Source organism: Canis lupus, chromosome 5 (genome assembly GCF_048164855.1).
Source record: "Canis lupus baileyi chromosome 5, mCanLup2.hap1, whole genome shotgun sequence".
Lineage (NCBI taxonomy): Eukaryota > Metazoa > Chordata > Mammalia > Carnivora > Canidae > Canis > Canis lupus.
This window is the reverse complement of record NC_132842.1, coordinates 2,569,733-2,589,060: the sequence shown is the minus strand read 5'-3', so window position 1 is coordinate 2,589,060 and position 19,328 is coordinate 2,569,733. Positions and strand designations below refer to the sequence as shown.

Below are 19,328 nucleotides of genomic sequence, written 5' to 3'. Positions count from 1 at the left end.
TATGTACAGTATAATTTTGTTATGAAGGCAAAGAGTAATAAATTAGTAAAAATAGTTTATAGAAACTTTAATAAAGGGGAAAATATTTTATGGAAAAAATTGAAAACATGTTTAGTAGGAATAAAACTGTAGGGAAAAAGAATATAGAGTAACAGACAAGTGGGAAATAATAGTTGCTTTAGTTAGTAGAATTATAAGTGAATATTTTAATACTTGTCCTTTATCACCAACACCATCAAGGTCACTCTTCCTCCTAGAGGTAATTATCATAAACACTATGTCTCAAAAAAAAAACAAAAAAAACAAACCCAATATGTCTCTCCTGAATTTTACCTGTAAATTTGCATATAAATATTGATACTATGCACATAATGGTTTAATTTTGTATTTTATTTTAATATTTATTTTATTATTTTTTAAAGATTTTACTTATTTATTCATGAGAGACACACACAGAAAGAGAGGCAGAGACACAGGCAGAGGGAGAAATAGGCTCCATGCAAGGAGTCCGACATGGGACTCGATCCTGGGACTCCAGGATCACGCCCTGGGCCAAAGGCAGGCACTAAACCGCTGAGCCACCCAGGGATGCCCTAGTTTTGTATTTTGAACATTAATGGTATCATATATATATATATATATATATATATATATATATATAAAATATATACCCTAAGGTTGGCATACCATATATCTTGCAACTTGTATTTCTTGCCTATTTTGATTTTTAGTTAATGTACCTGGGAGTTCTTTTCACATAAGCTTATTTTTGTGAGAGCTCAGTATTCTATAATAGGGATATGAATAATTTATTAATCATTTATTAAACTATTCTCCTTAGTTTTCATTCTTTTTTGTTACAAACAATACTGCTGTGAATATCATTGTTCATTTACTCATTTCTTCATTAATATATTTTGAACCCCTCTGTGTGCTATGCACTTTTCTATATGTTAAGAACACAGTAGTGAACAAAGTAGACACAAATCTTACACTTTAGGAGTTAGCATTTATGTATATATTTCTTTGTACATGAGCAGAAATTTTCTTAGAGTGTGTACTGAAAAGTGGATTTTCTGGGTCCAAGCACACCCTGAATTAGGATAGCCCCTTCAGCTTGCTTTCAAAAGGCTTCTTAGTTTGTTCTCCCACCATAGCTATAATATCTCATTTTCTTTTGTATCACCTTCTTTTTTTCCCTGTTTGTGCTAATAATGGAATACTTGAATGTTCTTTATGGGAAGGGAGATGCTTTTACTTATTTGAAATGGAATTAATTACCAGTTGATCAGAAAAAAGTTACCTCAGGGAAATAGAATAGAGAAGCTAAAACCAGATTAATGGCTGTATATATGTAAGTAAGTTGGAAACAGGAGCAATCAATTGTTGATACTGGAGTAATTTGTACTCTTTATGAGAAAAATATATTGGAGTTTCAGTATGAAAGGCAAGACTTGAAAACCTGTGATAGGCAATATAAGAGGACACACTTATCCCTGACATTAGGGTAGGGAAATTCTTAAAAGACAAGAAAAATACAAACAATAAAGGAAAAGATTGATAAACTTGAGACATTAAAATATATTTTTACTAAAAAACACTATAAAGGAACTCAAAAGTTAAGTCACAAACTATGACTGCAATATATAAAACTGTCAAGAGATTAATTTTTACAATATATTCAGTTAATTTCTACAATAGACTTTTGTTTATTAAAAACAAGATAAAATATTAATGGAATAATGGGCCAAAGAGAGGAATGGGCATTTTACAGAAAAAAAACAAGATGTACAATAAACATAATAAAAAGATGCCCAGCCTCAGTCAAGAAGATGCCAGTTAAAACCACAAATATGGGATGCCTGGATGGCTCAGTGGTTGAGCATCTGCCTTTGGCTCAGGGTGTGATCCCAGGATAAGGGATCGAGTTCCACATTGGGCTCCCTTTGAGGAGCCTGCTTCTCCCTCTGCCTATGTCTCTGCCTCTCTCTCTCTCTGTCTCTGTGTCTCTTATGAATAAATAAATAAATTTTAAAAAAAACCCACAAATATAATCCCTATCAAACTATAAATAGCATTCTTCACAGAACTAGAACAAATAATCCTAAAATTCGTATAGAACCACAAAACAACTCAAATAGCCAAAGCAACCTTGAGAAAGAAAAACAAAACTGAAGGTATCACAATCCCAGATATCAAACTACCTTACAAAGCTGTAGTAATCAAAACAGTATGGTACTCACAGAGATTAATGGAATAGGATAAAGGACCCATGCATACAAACCCACACTTCAATGGTCAGTTAATTTATGACAGAGGAGGCGAGAATACACAATGGAAAAAAGAGTCTCTTCCCTAAATGATTTTGGGAAAACTGCACAGCTACATGCAAACGAATGGAACAACTGCTTTCTTACACCATACGCAAAAATAAACTTGTAAAGTGGGTTAAAGATCTAAATGAAAGACCTGAAACCATAAAATGCCTAAAGAAAACACAGGTAGTAATCTCTTGGACATCATCCTTAGCAACATATTTCTGGATATGTTTTCTCAGGTAAGGGAAACAAAAGCAATAATAGATTATTGGGACTACACCAAAATAAAAAAGCTTTGTACAGCAAAGGAGACCATCAACAAAAAAAAAGCAACCCAGTGAATGGGAGAAAATATTTGCAAATAGCAAATCTAATAAGGCGTTAATATCCAGAATACATAAAGAATTTCTACAATCAACATGAAAAAAAAACAAAAAAAAAACCCAAACAGTTCAATTAAGAAATGGGTCAAAGACCTGAATAAACATTTTTCCAAAGAGATACAAATGGCTAACAGACACATGAAGAGATGCTCAAATCAGCAATCATTGAGAAAATGCAAATAAAAATCACAATGAAATATCACCTCACACTAGTCAGAATGGCTAGTATCAAAAAGACAAGAAATAGCAAATGTTGGTGAGGATGTGGAGAAAAGGGAACCCCCATGCACTATTGGTAGGAAGGTAAATTGGTGCAACCACTGTGGAAAACAGAATGGATGTTCCTCAAAAAATGAAAAATATAAATATCATATAATCCAGTAAATCCACTAATGGGTATTTATGCAAAGAAAATGAAAACACAATTTTGAAAAGATATACTCCCCTGTGTATATTGCAGCATTATTTACAATAAGCAAATGATGGAAGTAGCCCAGGTGTCCATTGATAGATGAATAGATAAAGAAGATGTGGTCTGTATATACAATGGAATATTACTTAGCCATAAAAAATAATGAAATCTTGTCACTTGCAACATGGATGGCTATGGAGGATATAATACTAAGTGAAATAAGTCAGGGAAAAAACAAAAACAAAAAACAGACTTAACTGTGGAAAACAAACTGATGGTTACCAGAGAGGAGGTGGGTGAGGGAATGGGTGAAATAGGTGAAGGGGGGGATTAAGGGTACATTTATCTCAACGAGCACTGAATAATATATAGAGTTGTTGAGTCATTGTATTGTACACCTGAAACTAATACTGTATGTTAACTGTACTGGAGTTAAAAAAATTATTTTGGGGATATGTACACATTTGGCAGAACTATAGGCAAGAGAATGATATAACACAAAATTCAGGATTGTGGTAACCTCTGAGGGGAAAGTAGGATGACATTTGGGACAATGATAATAGGGAAGCTGTGTTTCTTCTTGAGCTGGGTGGTGAATACAGGGATATTCTATTTTATTATTTTAATTGACTTACCCTTCATGTTTGCATGAGAGGTTTTATAATTTTAAAACTCAGCCAATAGCCAATCACTTTAACATAATTTGTTTGTTTCTATTAGTGTTGGCATTTATATAGCCTTTCAGTAATACTGGACATTTAACAATCAATAAAGTATAGTTTATAAAAATCAAATCAATTATTTCTTTAAGATTTCAGTTAATTCAGTTGAATTCAATTCAATTTTATTTAATTCAAACCTTAATTCTATCTTTGTACAAGTCTGATAGTCATTTTCAGTTTAAATTAGAAATTCATTTTTTAATGTATTTTCAATTTTTATTTGACTTTTGAAATATTAGTTGTAAATACTTGATGTGTATTTTTATTTTAAAATTATTTTAATGTTTTAACAAATACTGGATAATTCATCCTTGATAATTTTTATTTTTCTTGGCAGCTAGCATTGGATATGTGGAGGAAATTGATGGTTGAACCACTACAGACCATCCTTATCCGAATGCTACTCCGAGAAATAAAAAAGTGAGTACTGACGTTTATTTTGAGTCAATTCTAATTTGCTGTTTGAAATGGTTTCAAATAGTGTATGTACAGTTGCATGGCTGTTAACTAGACAAAGGCCTTGGTTTACTTAAATGAGCTTCATTTTTTATCTTAATCCCAATATTTAAAAATTATTTTATAATATTTTTTGGCAGGTCTTTGGTCGTTAGCCCAAATGCTTATTAGTAAGTAAGTAAGTAAGTCCCTGAAGGAAGTGTTTGTAAGCCCGATATCTCTTGAATCTTCCAGGGCAAGCTGAATTGTTTGTACATATTCTCTCAGTTTAATTCCTGATGAGGATAACTTAGCTATTAAAACAAGTTTTTCAAGGTAGTTGGTTACCTCTTAGCCCCAGTGTTAAATTAGTGACTTGTCTGTACGTAAGGTTAGCTTATGGAAAATGGGTTCCCACTCTACTCATGGTCCAGAGTGGTGAATGGTGAACTCCTTAACTAATTGCTGTATGAATAGAGTTTGAAAGAGCACATTTTCCTGTGGAGTCCAGAATAGAACATCCTTGGTTTTAGCTCTGGCCTAAAAGATTCAGCTTTGGGGAATCAAAGGCACTAAAAGTCAGTCATACAGATGTGTGTATAATAAATTTCAGGTTACTGGAACAATGTCGTAGGAATTATATAGACCAGTGAATTGCAGTGTGATAATGGCCACTCCTTCTGAAATTTCTTTTCTTAAAGAAATTTAAGAATACCCAATTATGAGCTTTTTATAGGAGAGAAGAAAAAGAAAGCATTGTTCTGTGGGCTCCTCAAAGAACATTAAAAAACAAACAAATTAAAAGCCACAAAAGAAGTTAAGAGAATATGGGATCCCTGGGTGGCGCAGCGGTTTGGCGCCTGCCTTTGGCCCAGGGCGCGATCCTGGAGACCCGGGATCGAATCCCACGTCAGGCTCCCGGTGCATGGAGCCTGCTTCTCTCTCTGCCTGTGTCTCTGCCTCTCTCTCTCTCTCTCTGAGTGTGACTATCGTAAATAAATAAATTAAAAAAAAATAAAAAAAAAAAGAAGTTAAGAGAATATTTTAAAGTTTAATGTTAAAAAAAATAAAGTTTAATGTTAATACTTTTTTTTAGAATTTTTTTTTTAATTTTTTTTTTTTATATATATATTTTTTATTTATTTATGATAGTCATACAGAGAGAGAGAGAGGCAGAGACACAGGCAGAGGGAGAAGCAGGCTCCATGCACCGGGAGCCTGACGTGGGATTCGATCCCGGGTCTCCAGGATCGCGCCCTGGGCCAAAGGCAGGCGCCAAACCGCTGCGCCACCCAGGGATCCCCTTTTTTAATTTTTATTTACTTATGATAGTCACACACAGAGAGAGAGAGGCAGAGACACAGGCAGAGAGAGAAGCAGGCTCCATGCACCGGGAGCCCGATGTGGGATTCGATCCCGGGTCTCCAGGATCGCGCCCTGGGCCAAAGGCAGGCGCCAAACCGCTGCGCCACCCAGGGATCCCAATGTTAATACTAAATAGTAGAAAGTAGATGATAGCAATTAGTAATTTGGTTTTAAAAAACTGTCGCTCAACCTTTAAATGATTCTATTTTTTCCAAAGATAGGGAGATGGAGAGAAAAGGATAGTGAAAACAAGAGGGTGGGACAAATTTTTTATCTTTCTCTTGTCTCTCCTAAACTGTAATTAACCTAAAGAACATTCCCAACAATATTTATAGGTTCTGATGTGACTTATTTTTCTGTGAAATATTAATATGTCTCTTGACTTAGAATTCAGCTTTTTACAATAAGTTTATTGAAAATACTCTTGTAGTTATCTAAATATAGCTTTTTGAAATGTCTTTTTTTTCTTTTTTTTAAAGATTTATTTATTTATTTATTTATTCATTCATTCATGAGAGACGGGGGTGGGGGGGTGGGGAGCAGAGACAAAGGCAGAGGGAGAAGCAGGCTCCCCGCAGGGAGCCTGATGTGGGACTTGATCCCAGGTCCTGGGATCAGGCCCTGAGCCCAAAGCAGATTCTCAACTGCTGAGCCACCCAGGTGTCCCTGAAATGTCTTTTTTTTTTTTTTTTCTTTTTTGAAATGTCTTTTTTAATATAAGTTTGTCCCAACCTAATAAATTTTCTTAAGTGTGATTGTTAGCTTGTTAAAAATGAACTTGATGAAAAATTAAAGTCTAACTGTATATGGAAAATAGTACAATAGTAGTAAAGCAATAATAAAAGTAAAATAACAGCACAGGAGTTTCTGGAAAAGACATAGAGATAATTTGGTTAGAGTTATTAGACCAACTTGTCTTAATTTTGTTTTTATATCTAGCTTCTATGGAAGTATTATTTGACATGCCCTACTAATATCTCATTTATTTTTCATATGTACTCTCAAGTAGGTGCTCTCCCACATTTTACAGCTAAAGAAACTAAGGCATAACAACAATAACAATAATAATAATAAAATGTGGGAGATATGTATATTGCCAGAAGTGTTCTAAAAGCTTTACCTGCATTCTTCCATTTAATCCTCACAATCCTGTGATACTTCATTACCATTTTGCAAAAGAAGACGTCACTGGTGGTACTCTAATAAGACTAATTTGAGTCCAGCCCCTATCTTCTTAATTCCAAGGATTCAAAGATGGCTTCTGCTAACTCTAAATCCATTATGCCTATCTTTTAAATTCACAGAATATTTCTTCCATTTCTAGTTCTAATACTTTAGGTTTTATATACATTTTAGTGTTTTGGTTTTTTTTAAAGATTTTATTTATTTATTCATGAGACTGAGAGAGAGAGAGGCAAAGACACAGGCAGAGGGAGAAGCAGGCTCCATGCAGGGAGCCTGACATGGGACTCAATCCCAGGACTCCAGAATCACTCCCTGGGCCGAAGGCAGGCACTTAACCGCTGAGCCACCCAGGGATCCCCACATTTTAGTTTTATAATGCTTTGAATACTATAGTATTTTCACACATAGTTCTTTGATTTTAAGGAGTCAGGGCAAGTTTTATTTATAAGTAAGTGAATTGAACTTCAATAAGTAGAAGTGACTTATTGAATTTGATATTGCTAGGGAAAGAGACTCCATACCTACAAACTTCGAATTTGGATCTTTTCCACTGCATTGCTTTAATATCTATTTACCCATTGTCGTTTGAGATAATATAGCCAGATATCATAACTTCCATTAAGTGGCTGTGGTCGGTATTCTCCATTGGTAAACTTGTCTGAGCCTTATAACAGGGTGTGATGGTGAATATTATCATAGGCTCATTTTACAAATGGGGATAATGAGGCTAGAAGGATAGCCAAGTTACTCAGGTCACCTATCTAGTATATGGCTTAGTGAGATTCAGAAGTTAGGTCATTCTGATCCTTGAATCCTTGAGTCTGTGGTGTTACCCATATATTACATATTCTTAGCAGTGATTTTTTTTTTTTTAAATTTTTTAAAATTTATTTATGATAGTCACACAGAGAGAGAGAGAGAGGCAGAGAGAGAAGCAGGCTCCACACATCGGGAGCCCGACGTGGGATTCGATCCCGGGTCTCAAGGATCGCGCCCTGGGCCAAAGGCAGGCGCTAAACCACTGCACCACCCAGGGATCCCTCTTAGCAGTGATTGACTGAAATTGCATTTCATTGCAATTGCTGCTAACAGAGAAGTATTTTATTGTGTGTACCTACAACTTCTTTGTGGAAAAAGCTCCACCAAACTCAAAGAATAAAGTATTTTCAGATCTAGCAGACCATATTACAGATTTGATTTCATATCAACTTATTCACAATTTCCTTTCCCTATCTATAATCATCCCTGGTTTCCTAGATATTCTCTATAAGTGTCTAAAGGGTGTTATTGTGAACTAGTGGTTTCTCAGTCTGGCCACTGAAAATCAAGTTTACACAAGGGATGTTTAATAACATTTAATAGCAGTCTTTCTACAAAAAAGTTATAAAAGTAAAATATATTGATTGTACACAATTAAAAATGTATAGAAAGTTAAAAAGAGAAATTAAAAGACTTTCACTTTTCCCCCATACCTTTAGTACTTTATTTGAAGCAAACCACTATTAAGGATTTAAAGTATTTTCTAATAGACTAAATAATAGATTTAAAGTATTCTAATTCTCTATATATTTAAGATTATATATGTGCACATATATATGTATATACATACATTTATATGGATGTGCATATGTATATATCTACACATATATATTACATATACATACATATGTACATGCACTTAGGGAGTTTACATAAGTATTAAAAATATTTAAAAATACTTTTTTCTTAAAAATTAGAACAGATTAGTGGTTGATGTGAGACTATAAGGTGTAGTATGAGGGAGTTGCTTTATGGTGATAAAGTAGTTGTATATCTTTTTTTTTAAGATTTTATTCATTTATTCATGAGACACACAGAAAGAGAGGGGGTAGAGACACAGGCAGAAGGAGATCCCTCGGAGAGATCCATTGGAGATCCCCCGATGTGGGACCCGATCCCAGTACTCCAGGATCATGTGCTGAGCTGAAGGCGGATGCGCCCAACTGCTGAGCCACCCAGGTGTCCCAAGTAGTTGTATATCTTGAATACAGTGCCAGTAACATGAATCTAGATATGTGATAAAATTGCATGGAATTATATATATACAAACACAAATGATTGTGTGTAAAAACTGAATAAGGTCAAAAATCTGAATAAGGTCTATAGCTTATATCAATGTTGATTTCCTGGTTTTGATATTGTACCACAATTACGTCAGATGTAACCATTGGAGAAAACCAGATGAACTTATCCAGGACCTCTCTATATTATATTTGCAACTTCCTGTGAATCTATAATTACTTCAAAATTTAAAAATATATATATATTTTAAGTTTAATTGGCATGTAAAATGTGAATATCCCTGTTTTCTTCATTTTAGCTGTAACTTTCTTTTCTTCCTAAGTAACCACTGATGATAGTCTGGTTGTACCTAATATTTGTTTAAGTACAGTGGTTTTTAATTTATTTTTGTGTGTATGGAATCTTTATATTCCTTTTGTTTTGTTTTTTTGTTTTTTGTTTTTTTTTTAATTTTTATTTATTTATGATAGTCAGAGAGAGAGAGAGAGAGGCAGAGACACAGGCAGAGGGAGAAGCAGGCTCCATGCACCGGGAGCCCGACATGGGATTCGATCCCGGGTCTCCAGGATCGCGCCCTGGGCCAAAGGCAGGCGCCAAACCGCTGCGCCACCCAGGGATCCCGGAATCTTTATATTCCTTTAGGAAAATGATGCAGGTTGTGGAGCCTCACCACATAATGAAAAAAATACTCAATATGCATATACACACAAAACCTTACATACTTTTTAGGTTTATGGATTCCTTGGATCAGAATTGCTGCCTTAGCAGTTACATGGCCAACTTGTTTTTTCCCAAGAGAATCATTTGACAAATTGTAATCTGAAATAAGTCTTTATGCTTAGTATTTGTTGAATTGGAAAAGTTCTTATTTATTCTGAAATTATAACTCATCATCCAGTCATGACTTTAGCATCATCTCTCTGTTGTATAAACAAAGGCAAGAATTAATTGGCAAACAGAAAAAAGATTTTAACTTCATAGCTCCTTTTTTTTTTTTAAACTCTTGCCACTTTCACAACAATTCTGATAATCATACCTATTCTAGATACCAAAGTTTCCTACAAGTGTGGCTCCCTATCAGAGCTCTTTTCTGTTCCATTTGTTTGTTTGTGTATCCTTAGGTCCCTATCTCACTGTGTTTATTATTGTAGCTATTATTGTAGCATAATAAGTCTTCGATATCTGATAAGACAGATTTACCCTCCATAAGCCAGAAGTGTTCTTGCTGTTATTTGGCCCTTTACTTTTTCATACACATGTCATTATTATCTTTTTTAAAGGTAAAGATATTATCGTTTTTAAAGGTGATTATAAGTTACCTAGAATGAGTTTTCTGTACAATTGAAATTGAATTGAATATATAAGTTAATTTGGAGGGAATTTACATCTTTATTAAATCTTCCTATTCATGAACATATCTGCTGTTTTTAATGCCTTATTTAATATCTCCTAATAAGTTTTTATAAATTTATCTATAAAGGTTCTTCATTCTTTTTGTTTGATTTATTTCAAGATACTTCATATTTTTTTTTTTTAAGATACTTCATATTATTTCAAGATACTTCATATTTTCTGATACTGTTATAAAAAAGTTTGTATAATTATCCATTCTATTTTTTTTTCTAATCTATGGAAATACAAAGACTCTTAATACGTATGTCTTCTATTCAGCCACCTTGTTAAATTCCAACATTTCTAGCTGCTTCTCCAAGGGAAAAAAGGTGTCATTTCTAATAATTGGTTTTTAGCCAATTATGAGCCAAGCTCATTTTTGTGCTTTCTATGGAAGCTATCATAATCTGTAAATGACAATTTTGTTTCCTTTTTGTGTGTGCATGTGTGTGCACGGATGCTTGCACACACACACATACCCCTCAGTGACCAGGACCTCCACAGCAATGTTGAAAAAGAGTGATGGATATGAACATCTTTGTCTCATTCCTGATTTTAAAGATTACACATGTGATATTTCCTTATTTAAAATGATGCTTCCTGTAGTTTTATTAGATACTTTATCAGAATGATGAAATTAATTTGAATTGGGTATTGAATTTTATAAGATAACTTTTATTTTTATTGAGTGATCATGTTGTTTTTCTATTAATCTGTTAGTATGTAGGTTACATTTATGGATTTTTAAATATTAAACTATCCTCATATGGCTAGAATAAAACCCAGGTTGGCTGTAATTATTGTTATAACATTTTTGCATTTGATTTGTTAAATAATATTTTCTTTAGAATTTTGAATCTAGATCCATGAATGTAATGGGTTTATAATTATTTTTTCTCATAGTGTCTTTGTCTGGGTTTGGTATCAGGCTCATCCTTATAGGATGAATTAGGTGCTATTACCCCTTTTTCTTTTGACTAAACGGGTGTATAAAATTGGGGTGATCATTTTTAAAAATTTATTTAAATTCAATTAACATATTTATTAAATTAAATAACTATTAATAGTTTCAGAGGTAAATTTCCTTGATTCATCAGCCTTTTTTTTTTTTTAAAGATTTTATTTATTTATTCACGAGAGACACAGAGAGAGAGGCAGAGACATAGGCAGAGGGAGAAGCAGGCTCCCTGCGGGAAGCCTGATGTGGGACTTGATCCCAAGACCCCAGGACCACGACCTAAGCCAAAGGCAGGTGCTCAACCACTGAATCACCCAGGTGTCCCTGATTCATCAGTCTTATATAACCCAGTGCTTGTTATATCAGATGCCCTCTTTAATGTCCATGGGATAATCATTTTTTGGAGTGATTAGTAAAACTCCCTGCAAAACAATCTGGGTCTAGGTTTTCTTTGTAAGAAGTATTTTTTTTTCACATTTACAAATTAACCTTTGCCCTTATTTTCTTTTATTATTGAAGTGAAGCTGACGTACTGTGGTATATTAGTTTCTGGTATACAACATAGTATTTTGACAATTTTATACATTTCTCATTGCTCACCACGATTAAGTATAGTAAGCATATGTTACCATATATTATTATAATATTATTGACTATATTTTCTATGCTGTACTTTTCATCTCCATGACTTAATTATTTTATAACTGGAAGTTTATACCTCTTAATCCCCTTCACTTATTTCGCCTATCCCGCCTTACCCACCTCCCCTCCAGTTCTCTGTATTTAAGAGTCTGGTTTTTTTTGTTATTTATTTTGTGGCATAGATTGCACATATAAGTGAAATCATGTAGCATTTATCTTTTTCTGTCTGACTTTTTTCACTTAGCATAATACCCTCTAGGTCCATCCATGTTGTTGCAAATGGCAAGATCTCATTTTTTATGTCTGAGTAATATTCCATTGTATCTGTATACTGATCTTTACCCATTCATCTATCATAGATACTTGGGTTGTTTTCCTGTTTTGGCTATTGTAAATAATGCTGCAGTAAATGAAGGAGTGTGCATATATCTTTGTGAATTGAGTTTTCATTTTCTCTAGGTAAATACCCAGTAGCGGAATTACTGCATTATGTGACATTTCTATTTTTCATTTTTTGAGGAATATCCATTCTGTTTTCCACAGTGGTTGCACCAATTTACATTTCTACCAACAGTGCATGGCGGTTCCTTCCCACATCCTCACCAACACTTGCTGTTTCTTGTCTTTTTGGTACTAGCCATTCTGACTGGTGTGAGTGGTATTTTATTGTGGTTTTGATTTGCAGTTTCCCGATGACTGATGATTTGAGCATCTCTTTATGTGTCTGTTGGCTCTTTGTATCTCTTCTTCAGAAAAATGTCTATTCAGGTCCTTGACCTATTTCTTAATTGAATTCTTTTTTTTTTTTCATGTTGATTGTATAAGTTCTTTTTGTATTCTATTAACTGTATATTGAATATATCATTTGCAAATACTTCTCCCATTCACTGGTTTGCTTTTTGTTTTGTTGATGGTCTCCTTTGCTGTGCAAAACCTTTTTTATTTTGGTGTAGTCCCAGTAGTTTATTATTGCTTTTGTTTCCCTTGCCTGAGGACACATATTCATATAGATCTGTTGCTAAGACTGATACACTGATGTTTTCTTTTAGACATTTTATGGTTTCAGGTCTCACAATGAGATCTTTAATTCATTCTGAGTTTATTTTGTGTATAAGAAACTGGTCCAGTTTCATTAATTTGCATCAATAGCTGTCCAGTTTTCCAAACACCATTTATTGAAGAGATTGTTTTCCCCACTGTATAAACTTCCTTTGTCATAAACTAATTAACCATAGAGTGTGGGCCCTCCTTTGTGTTGTGGATCTGTGTATCTGTTTTTGTACCAGTAGTATACTGTTTTGATTTTTATGACTTTTTTTTTTTTTAAGATTTATTGATTTTAGAGAGAGAGAATGCGAGTGGGGAAAAGGGTAGAGGGAGAAGGGAGTCAAGCAGACTCCCCACTGAGTGGGGAGCCTGATGCAGGACTCAATTCAAGGACCTTTTGATCATGACCTGAGCTGAAATCAAATCAAATACTTAACCAACCGAGCCACCCAGTCATCCTGATTACCACAGCTTTGTAGTATATCTTGAAATCTGGGATTGTGATATTTTCAGCTTTGTTCTTTCTCAAGATTGCTTTGGCTATTCAAGGTCTTTTGTGTTTCTAAACAAATTTTAAGATTATTTGTACTAGTTCTGTGAAAAGTGCTCTTGGTATTTTGGTAGTGATTACATTGAATTGGTAGATTTCTTTGGGTAATAGAGACATTTAACAATAGTGATTTTTCCAATCTACAGCATTGTTTGTGCCATTTTCAGTTCCTTTCATCAATATTTTCCAGTTTCCAGAATTGTAGGTCTTTGACTGCCTTGGTTAATTTGTTCCTAGGCATTTTATTCTTTTTGGTGCAATTGTAAGTGGGATTTTTAAGAAATTTCTTTTACTGCTACTTTATTACTACTGTATAGAAATGTAACATTTCTGTATTTTAATTTTGTATCCTGCAAGCTTACTGAATTCATTTATCCTAATAGTTTCTTGGTAGAATCTTTAGAGTTTTCTATATACCATATCATGTCATCTGCAAATAATGATAGTTTTATTTCTTTCTTACCAATTTGGATGCCTTTTCTTTCTTTTTCATGTTTGATTGCTGCAACTAGGACTTCCAGTACTATGTTGAATGAAAGTTGTGAGAGTGGACATTTTTTGTCTTGTTCCTGATCTTAGAGGAAAAACTTTTAGTTTCTCACTGTTGAATGTGATGTTAGCTGTTGGTTTTTTTATATATGGCCTTTATTATACTGAGGTATATTTCTCTAAATCCACTTTGTTGGGAGTTTTTATGAATGGATGTTGTATTTTGTCAGATGCTTTTCCTGCATCTACTTAGATGAACAGTGGTTTTTATCCTTCATCTTGTTAATGCAAAGTGTCACATTGATTTGTGAATACTGAACCACTCTTGCAACCCTGCAATAAAGTCCACTTGATTGTGGTGAATGATTCTTTTAATGCATTGTTGACTGTGGTATGTTAATATTTTGTTGAGGAAATTTGCATCTGTGTTCATCAGGGATATTGGCCTGTAGGGTTCCCCCCCCCCTTTTGTGTGTGTGTGTGTGTGTGTGTGTGTGTGTATCTTTGTCTTGGTTTGATATCGGGGTAATGCTGATTTTGTAGAATGATTTTGGAAGATGTCCTCCTCTTCCATTTCTTGGAATAGTTTGAGAAGGATCGGTATTAAGTCTTCTTTAAATGTAGAATTTGCCTATGAAATCATCTGGTCCTGGACTCTTTGTTTTCTGGGAATTTTTTGATTACCAGTTCATTTTCATTACTTGTAATTGGTCTGTTCAAATTTTCTATTTCTTCCTGATTCAATTTTAGAAGATTGTATGTTTGTAGAAATTTACCATTTCTTCTAGGTTGTCCAGTTTGTTGGCATATAAATTATGAGATAGGTCTGTATTGATGTGTACTTTTCTCTTTGAACATCTTTGTCCCAAAGATTTTGGACTATTATGTTTTCATTTTTATTTGTCTCCATTTATTTTTTGAGTTCTTCTCTGATTTCTTTGTTCATCCATTGGTGTTTAGTAGCACGTTGTTTAGCCTCCATGTGGTTGTATTTTTCCAGTTTCTTTCTTTTTTTTTTTTGTAATTGATTTCTAGTTTCATACTATTGAGATTGGAAAAGATGCTTGTTATGATTTTAGTCTTAAATTTATTGAGACTTGTTTTGTGGCCTAACGTGTGATCTGTTTGAGAAAATGTTCCATATGCACATGAAAAGAATGTGTGTTCTGCTGTTTGTGGATGAAATGGTCTATATATAACAGTTAGGTCTATCCGGTCTAATGTGTTGTTCAAAGCCATTGTTTCCTTGTTGATTTTCTGGTTAGATGCTCTATCTATCCACCAATAAAAGTGAGATGTTAAAATTCCTTACTATTAATGTATTATTGTCAACATCCCTCTTTATGTCTGTTAATATTTACTTTATATTTTCAGGTGCTCCTATGTTGGATGCATAGATATTTATAATTGTTTTATTCTCCTTTTGGATTGATCCCTTTATCATTATGTAATGATTTTCTTTGTCTCTTGCTCCAGGCTTTGTTTTAAAGTCTGTTTCAGGGACGCCTGGGTAGCTCAGCATTTGAGTGGCTGCCTTGGACTCAGGGCCTCATCCTGGGGTCTTGGGATCGAGTCCCACATCAGGCTCCCCACGGGGAGCCTGCTTCTTCCTCTGCCTATGTCTCTCCCTCTCTGTCTCTCATAAATAAATATATAAAATCTTTTTTAAAAAAATAAAGTCTGTTTCATGTGATGTATTTTGACTCCAACTTTTCATTTCTATTTGCATGGAATATTTTTTTTCATCCTTTCACTTTTAGTTTGTGTCTTTAGGTCTGAAGTGAGTCTTTTCTAAGCCTCATGTAGATGGGTTGTTTTTTATCCAAGTCACCCTATGTCTTTTGATTGGAACATTTAATCCATGAATATTTAAAGTAATTACTGATAAGTATGTATGTGTTACATATTATTTTGTTCATTGTTTTCTGGTTGTTTTTGTAGTTCTTCTCTGTACTTTTCTTCTTGTTTGCTCTCTTCCCTTGTGGTTTGATGGTTTTCTTTAGTATTATACTTAGATTCTTTCTCTTTATTTTTTGTATATCTAGTACAGGTATTTGATTTGTGGTTACCATTGGGTTCATATATAACATCCTGTGTGTGTAGTAGGTTATATTAAGTTGGTGGTTGCTCAAGTTTTTCTTTTTTTTTTGCTAAAGATTTTATTTATTTATTCATGAGAAACAGAGAGAGAGAGGCACAGACACAGGCAGGAGAAAGCAGATTCCATGCAGGGAGCCCAATGCGGGACACGATCCCGGGTCTCCAGGATCACCCCCCTGGCCAAAGGCAGGGCTAAGCTGCTGAGCCCCCCAGGCTGCCCTCAAGTTTGAATACATTCTGAAAGCATTACATTTCCTCTCCCTCCCTCCACATTTTACATATATAATGTCATATTTTACATCTTTTCAATTTATCTCCTGATTTTTGTAGATATAATTGATTTTACTACTTTCGTATTTTAACCTCCATACTGGTTTTTTAAGTAATTAATCTACTATTTGTTTATATTTGTGCAGTTAATATCTTTTTATTATTTTCTTCTAGTTATGACATTTCTTTCCACTTAAAGAAAATGTTACTTGTAATAGGTTAGTGGTGATAAGCCCCTTTTAACTTTTGTTTGACTAAGAATCTCTTTATCTCCCTTCAATTCTGAATAATAACCTTGTCAGGTAGGTTGTAGGTTGTAGTTTTTTCCCGTCAGTATTTTGAATATAATATGCCACTTTCTTTTGGCCGGCAAAATTTCTGCTGAAAACTCAGCTGATAGTCTTAAAGTATTTTGCTCCTCTTATTTATTTTTTAAAGATTTATTTATTTGAGAAAGAAAGAGTGCATGAGTTGGGGGGGTCTGGGGTGGGAGAGAGAATCTTCAAGCAGATTCCCCACTGTCAAGCCGACTCCTCATTGAGTGCAGAACCCCACCCAGGGCTTGATCTCACGACCCATGAAATCATGATCTGAACTGAAACCAAGAGACCAGCGCTTAACTGAGCCACCCAGGTACCTCTACTGTTGCTGCTTTTAAAATTGTCTATTATTACTTTTGCCATTTTAATTGGTATGGGCCTCCTTAGGTTCATCTTATTAAGGGTTGTCTGTGCTTCCTGGATCTGGATGTCTATTTTCTTTCTCAGATCAGATAAATTTTCAACTATTGTTTCTTCAAATAAATTTTCCACCCCCTCTCTCTCCTTTTTCAGGGATCCCTATCATATGAATGTTATTACTATTGATTATGTCACAGAGTTCTCTTAACCTATTATTTTTTATTCTTCTTTTTGTTTCTTTTCTGTTCAGCTCAGTTGCTTTCTATTACCCTGTCTTCCAGATTACTGATCCATTCTTCTGCATTTTCTCATCTGTTGATTTCCTCTAGTATAATTTTCATTTCAGTGTTCTTCAACTCTTTTTGTTTTAATATTTTGTATCTCTTTGTTGAAGTTTTCAGTGAGTTCATCTACTCTTCTCTGAAGTCAGGTGAGTATCTTTATGACCATTACTTTGAGCTCTTTATGAGAAATATTTATCTCCATTTTTACTTGGCTCTTTTTGTGTTACTTTGTCTTGTTCTTTAATTTGGGATGTATTCCTCTGCCTTCTTATTTTGTTTAACTTTCTCTGTTTGTTTCTGTGTATTAGGTTAGCTATGTCGCTTGGTCTTGAAAGTAGTAGCCTTGTGTAGAAGAAGTCCTGTGTTGCTCTGTAGCACAGTTGTCTCTGGTCATCAGAACCAGGTGCCTCATTGGTGTCCCTGTATGAGCTGCATGTGCACATGCAGCCACAATAGCTATGGACAAGCTGGTGGGTGGGGCTGGCCTTCAGCTCAGCTGGCAGCAATAACCCACTTTCCCAGCTCTTGGGGCACTGGGCAGAATTTGCTTCCCACAGTGTTGAGAGGCCCAGCTATAACTGCCTTGGCTAACGGGTGGTTGGGGCCAGCACATAGCCTAGTTGTCTGCAGTTAGCCTTTGCCACTGCTACAAGTGCCCCAGAGGGCAAGGACTTGCTCCATGTGCAGCCAGCTAAGAGGCCTGGCTGTAGAAACTGTGGGTGGGTCAGTGTATGGTGTTCCTCCCCAAATTCTCAGGGCAGGAGCCACTTTGGAGTGGCATTGGTCTTGGCGGGGGCGGCCTGATTGGTGTGGCAGAGCAAGAGCCGCTTTGGAGGGATGTCTGCTGGGGTGGGTTTATTGGGTTGAGCAGATCTGTAGGGGAACATGGGGGCGGGGAGGACCTACTGTGGTAGTAGTACAGATGGGAGAGTGTTAGAACTGTGTCCGGTTATCTAGACCAGGGAGTGAAAGAGAAATGACACCCACCAACCCTGTGGTTCCTTGAGAAATGTCCTGCGGATCCCTGCCCCTCCACCATATGTTCTAAGATTAATCACTAAATCTTCACATATGCCCCAAGCACTTTTCAAATTGCTGCTTGTATGCTGTGTCTCTACCAAGTTATTTAGTGCTGGTTCCTTAAGGACAGGGACTCAGTTTCCTATTGCCTTTCAGCTCTCCAAGAGTTAAGTTCTGCTGATTTTTAATACTCCTGAAGTTAAGCTGGATAATTTTCAAAGCTTTACATTATGGGGACTCATCTTACTAGTCTGGGTCCCAGCTCAGGGAGTGCCTGATATAGGGTCTGATCCCCTCACTCCTCTTTGCTTGTGATGTCCCTCTCATGTGTAGTTAGTAGCTTTGGATTTGGCTCCTGACTGCATCTCTGTCCCTCCCACTCTTTCTGATGTGGCTTCCTCTACAACTAGCTGTGGAGGATTTGTTCTGCCGGTCTCTAGATTATTTTTGGTTAGTTGTATAGTAATTGTTACCTTGGTGTGTCTGTGCATGATGGGATGAATGGAGCTCGTGATACTTCTGCTCTGCCATCTTTTCAATTTCCAGCTTTTTGCCAAATCTTGGAGTGCTGGATTCCAAAGCACTTGTTTCAGGATTGTTTAAGATTTTTACACTACCTATAGTTTTTTTCCATCACAGTGGTCAGATATTTATTTATCCTCAGTTGTGAATTGTTTTTTCAAAATTATTTGAAGTAGCTGTTGACAATGTTTTCTTTTTCTTTTCTTTTCAAGATTTTATTTATTTATCCACAAGACACACAGAGAGAGGCAGAAACATAGGCAGAAGGAGAAGCAGGCTCCATGCAGGGAGCCCTATATGGGACTCAATCCCAGCACTCCAGGATCATGGTCTGGGCTGAAGGGAGACGCTCAACCACTGAGCCACCCAGGTGTCCCAGTATCTTCTTTAAAAATTTTTTTTTATTTGAAAGAACTTTAAGTTTAGAGAAGAGTTGCTTTGTTAATGCAGAAAGTTCCTGTATACTCCTGTTTTCCTAATATTACTATCTCAC

The 19,328-nt window shown here is 35.2% G+C and overlaps 1 protein-coding gene across 10 annotated transcripts in view; it reads left to right on the top strand.

Moving 5' to 3' along the window:
* Positions 1-19,328, top strand: part of CUL2 (cullin 2) — a 164,379-nt gene that overhangs the window by 106,419 nt on the left and 38,632 nt on the right. For all 10 annotated transcript variants that reach the window (XM_072825207.1, XM_072825198.1, XM_072825200.1 and 7 more), the window contains one exon: positions 4,173-4,255. In XM_072825207.1, the coding sequence (XP_072681308.1) occupies positions 4,173-4,255 (83 nt within the window). The remainder of the gene's footprint in view (positions 1-4,172; positions 4,256-19,328) is intronic.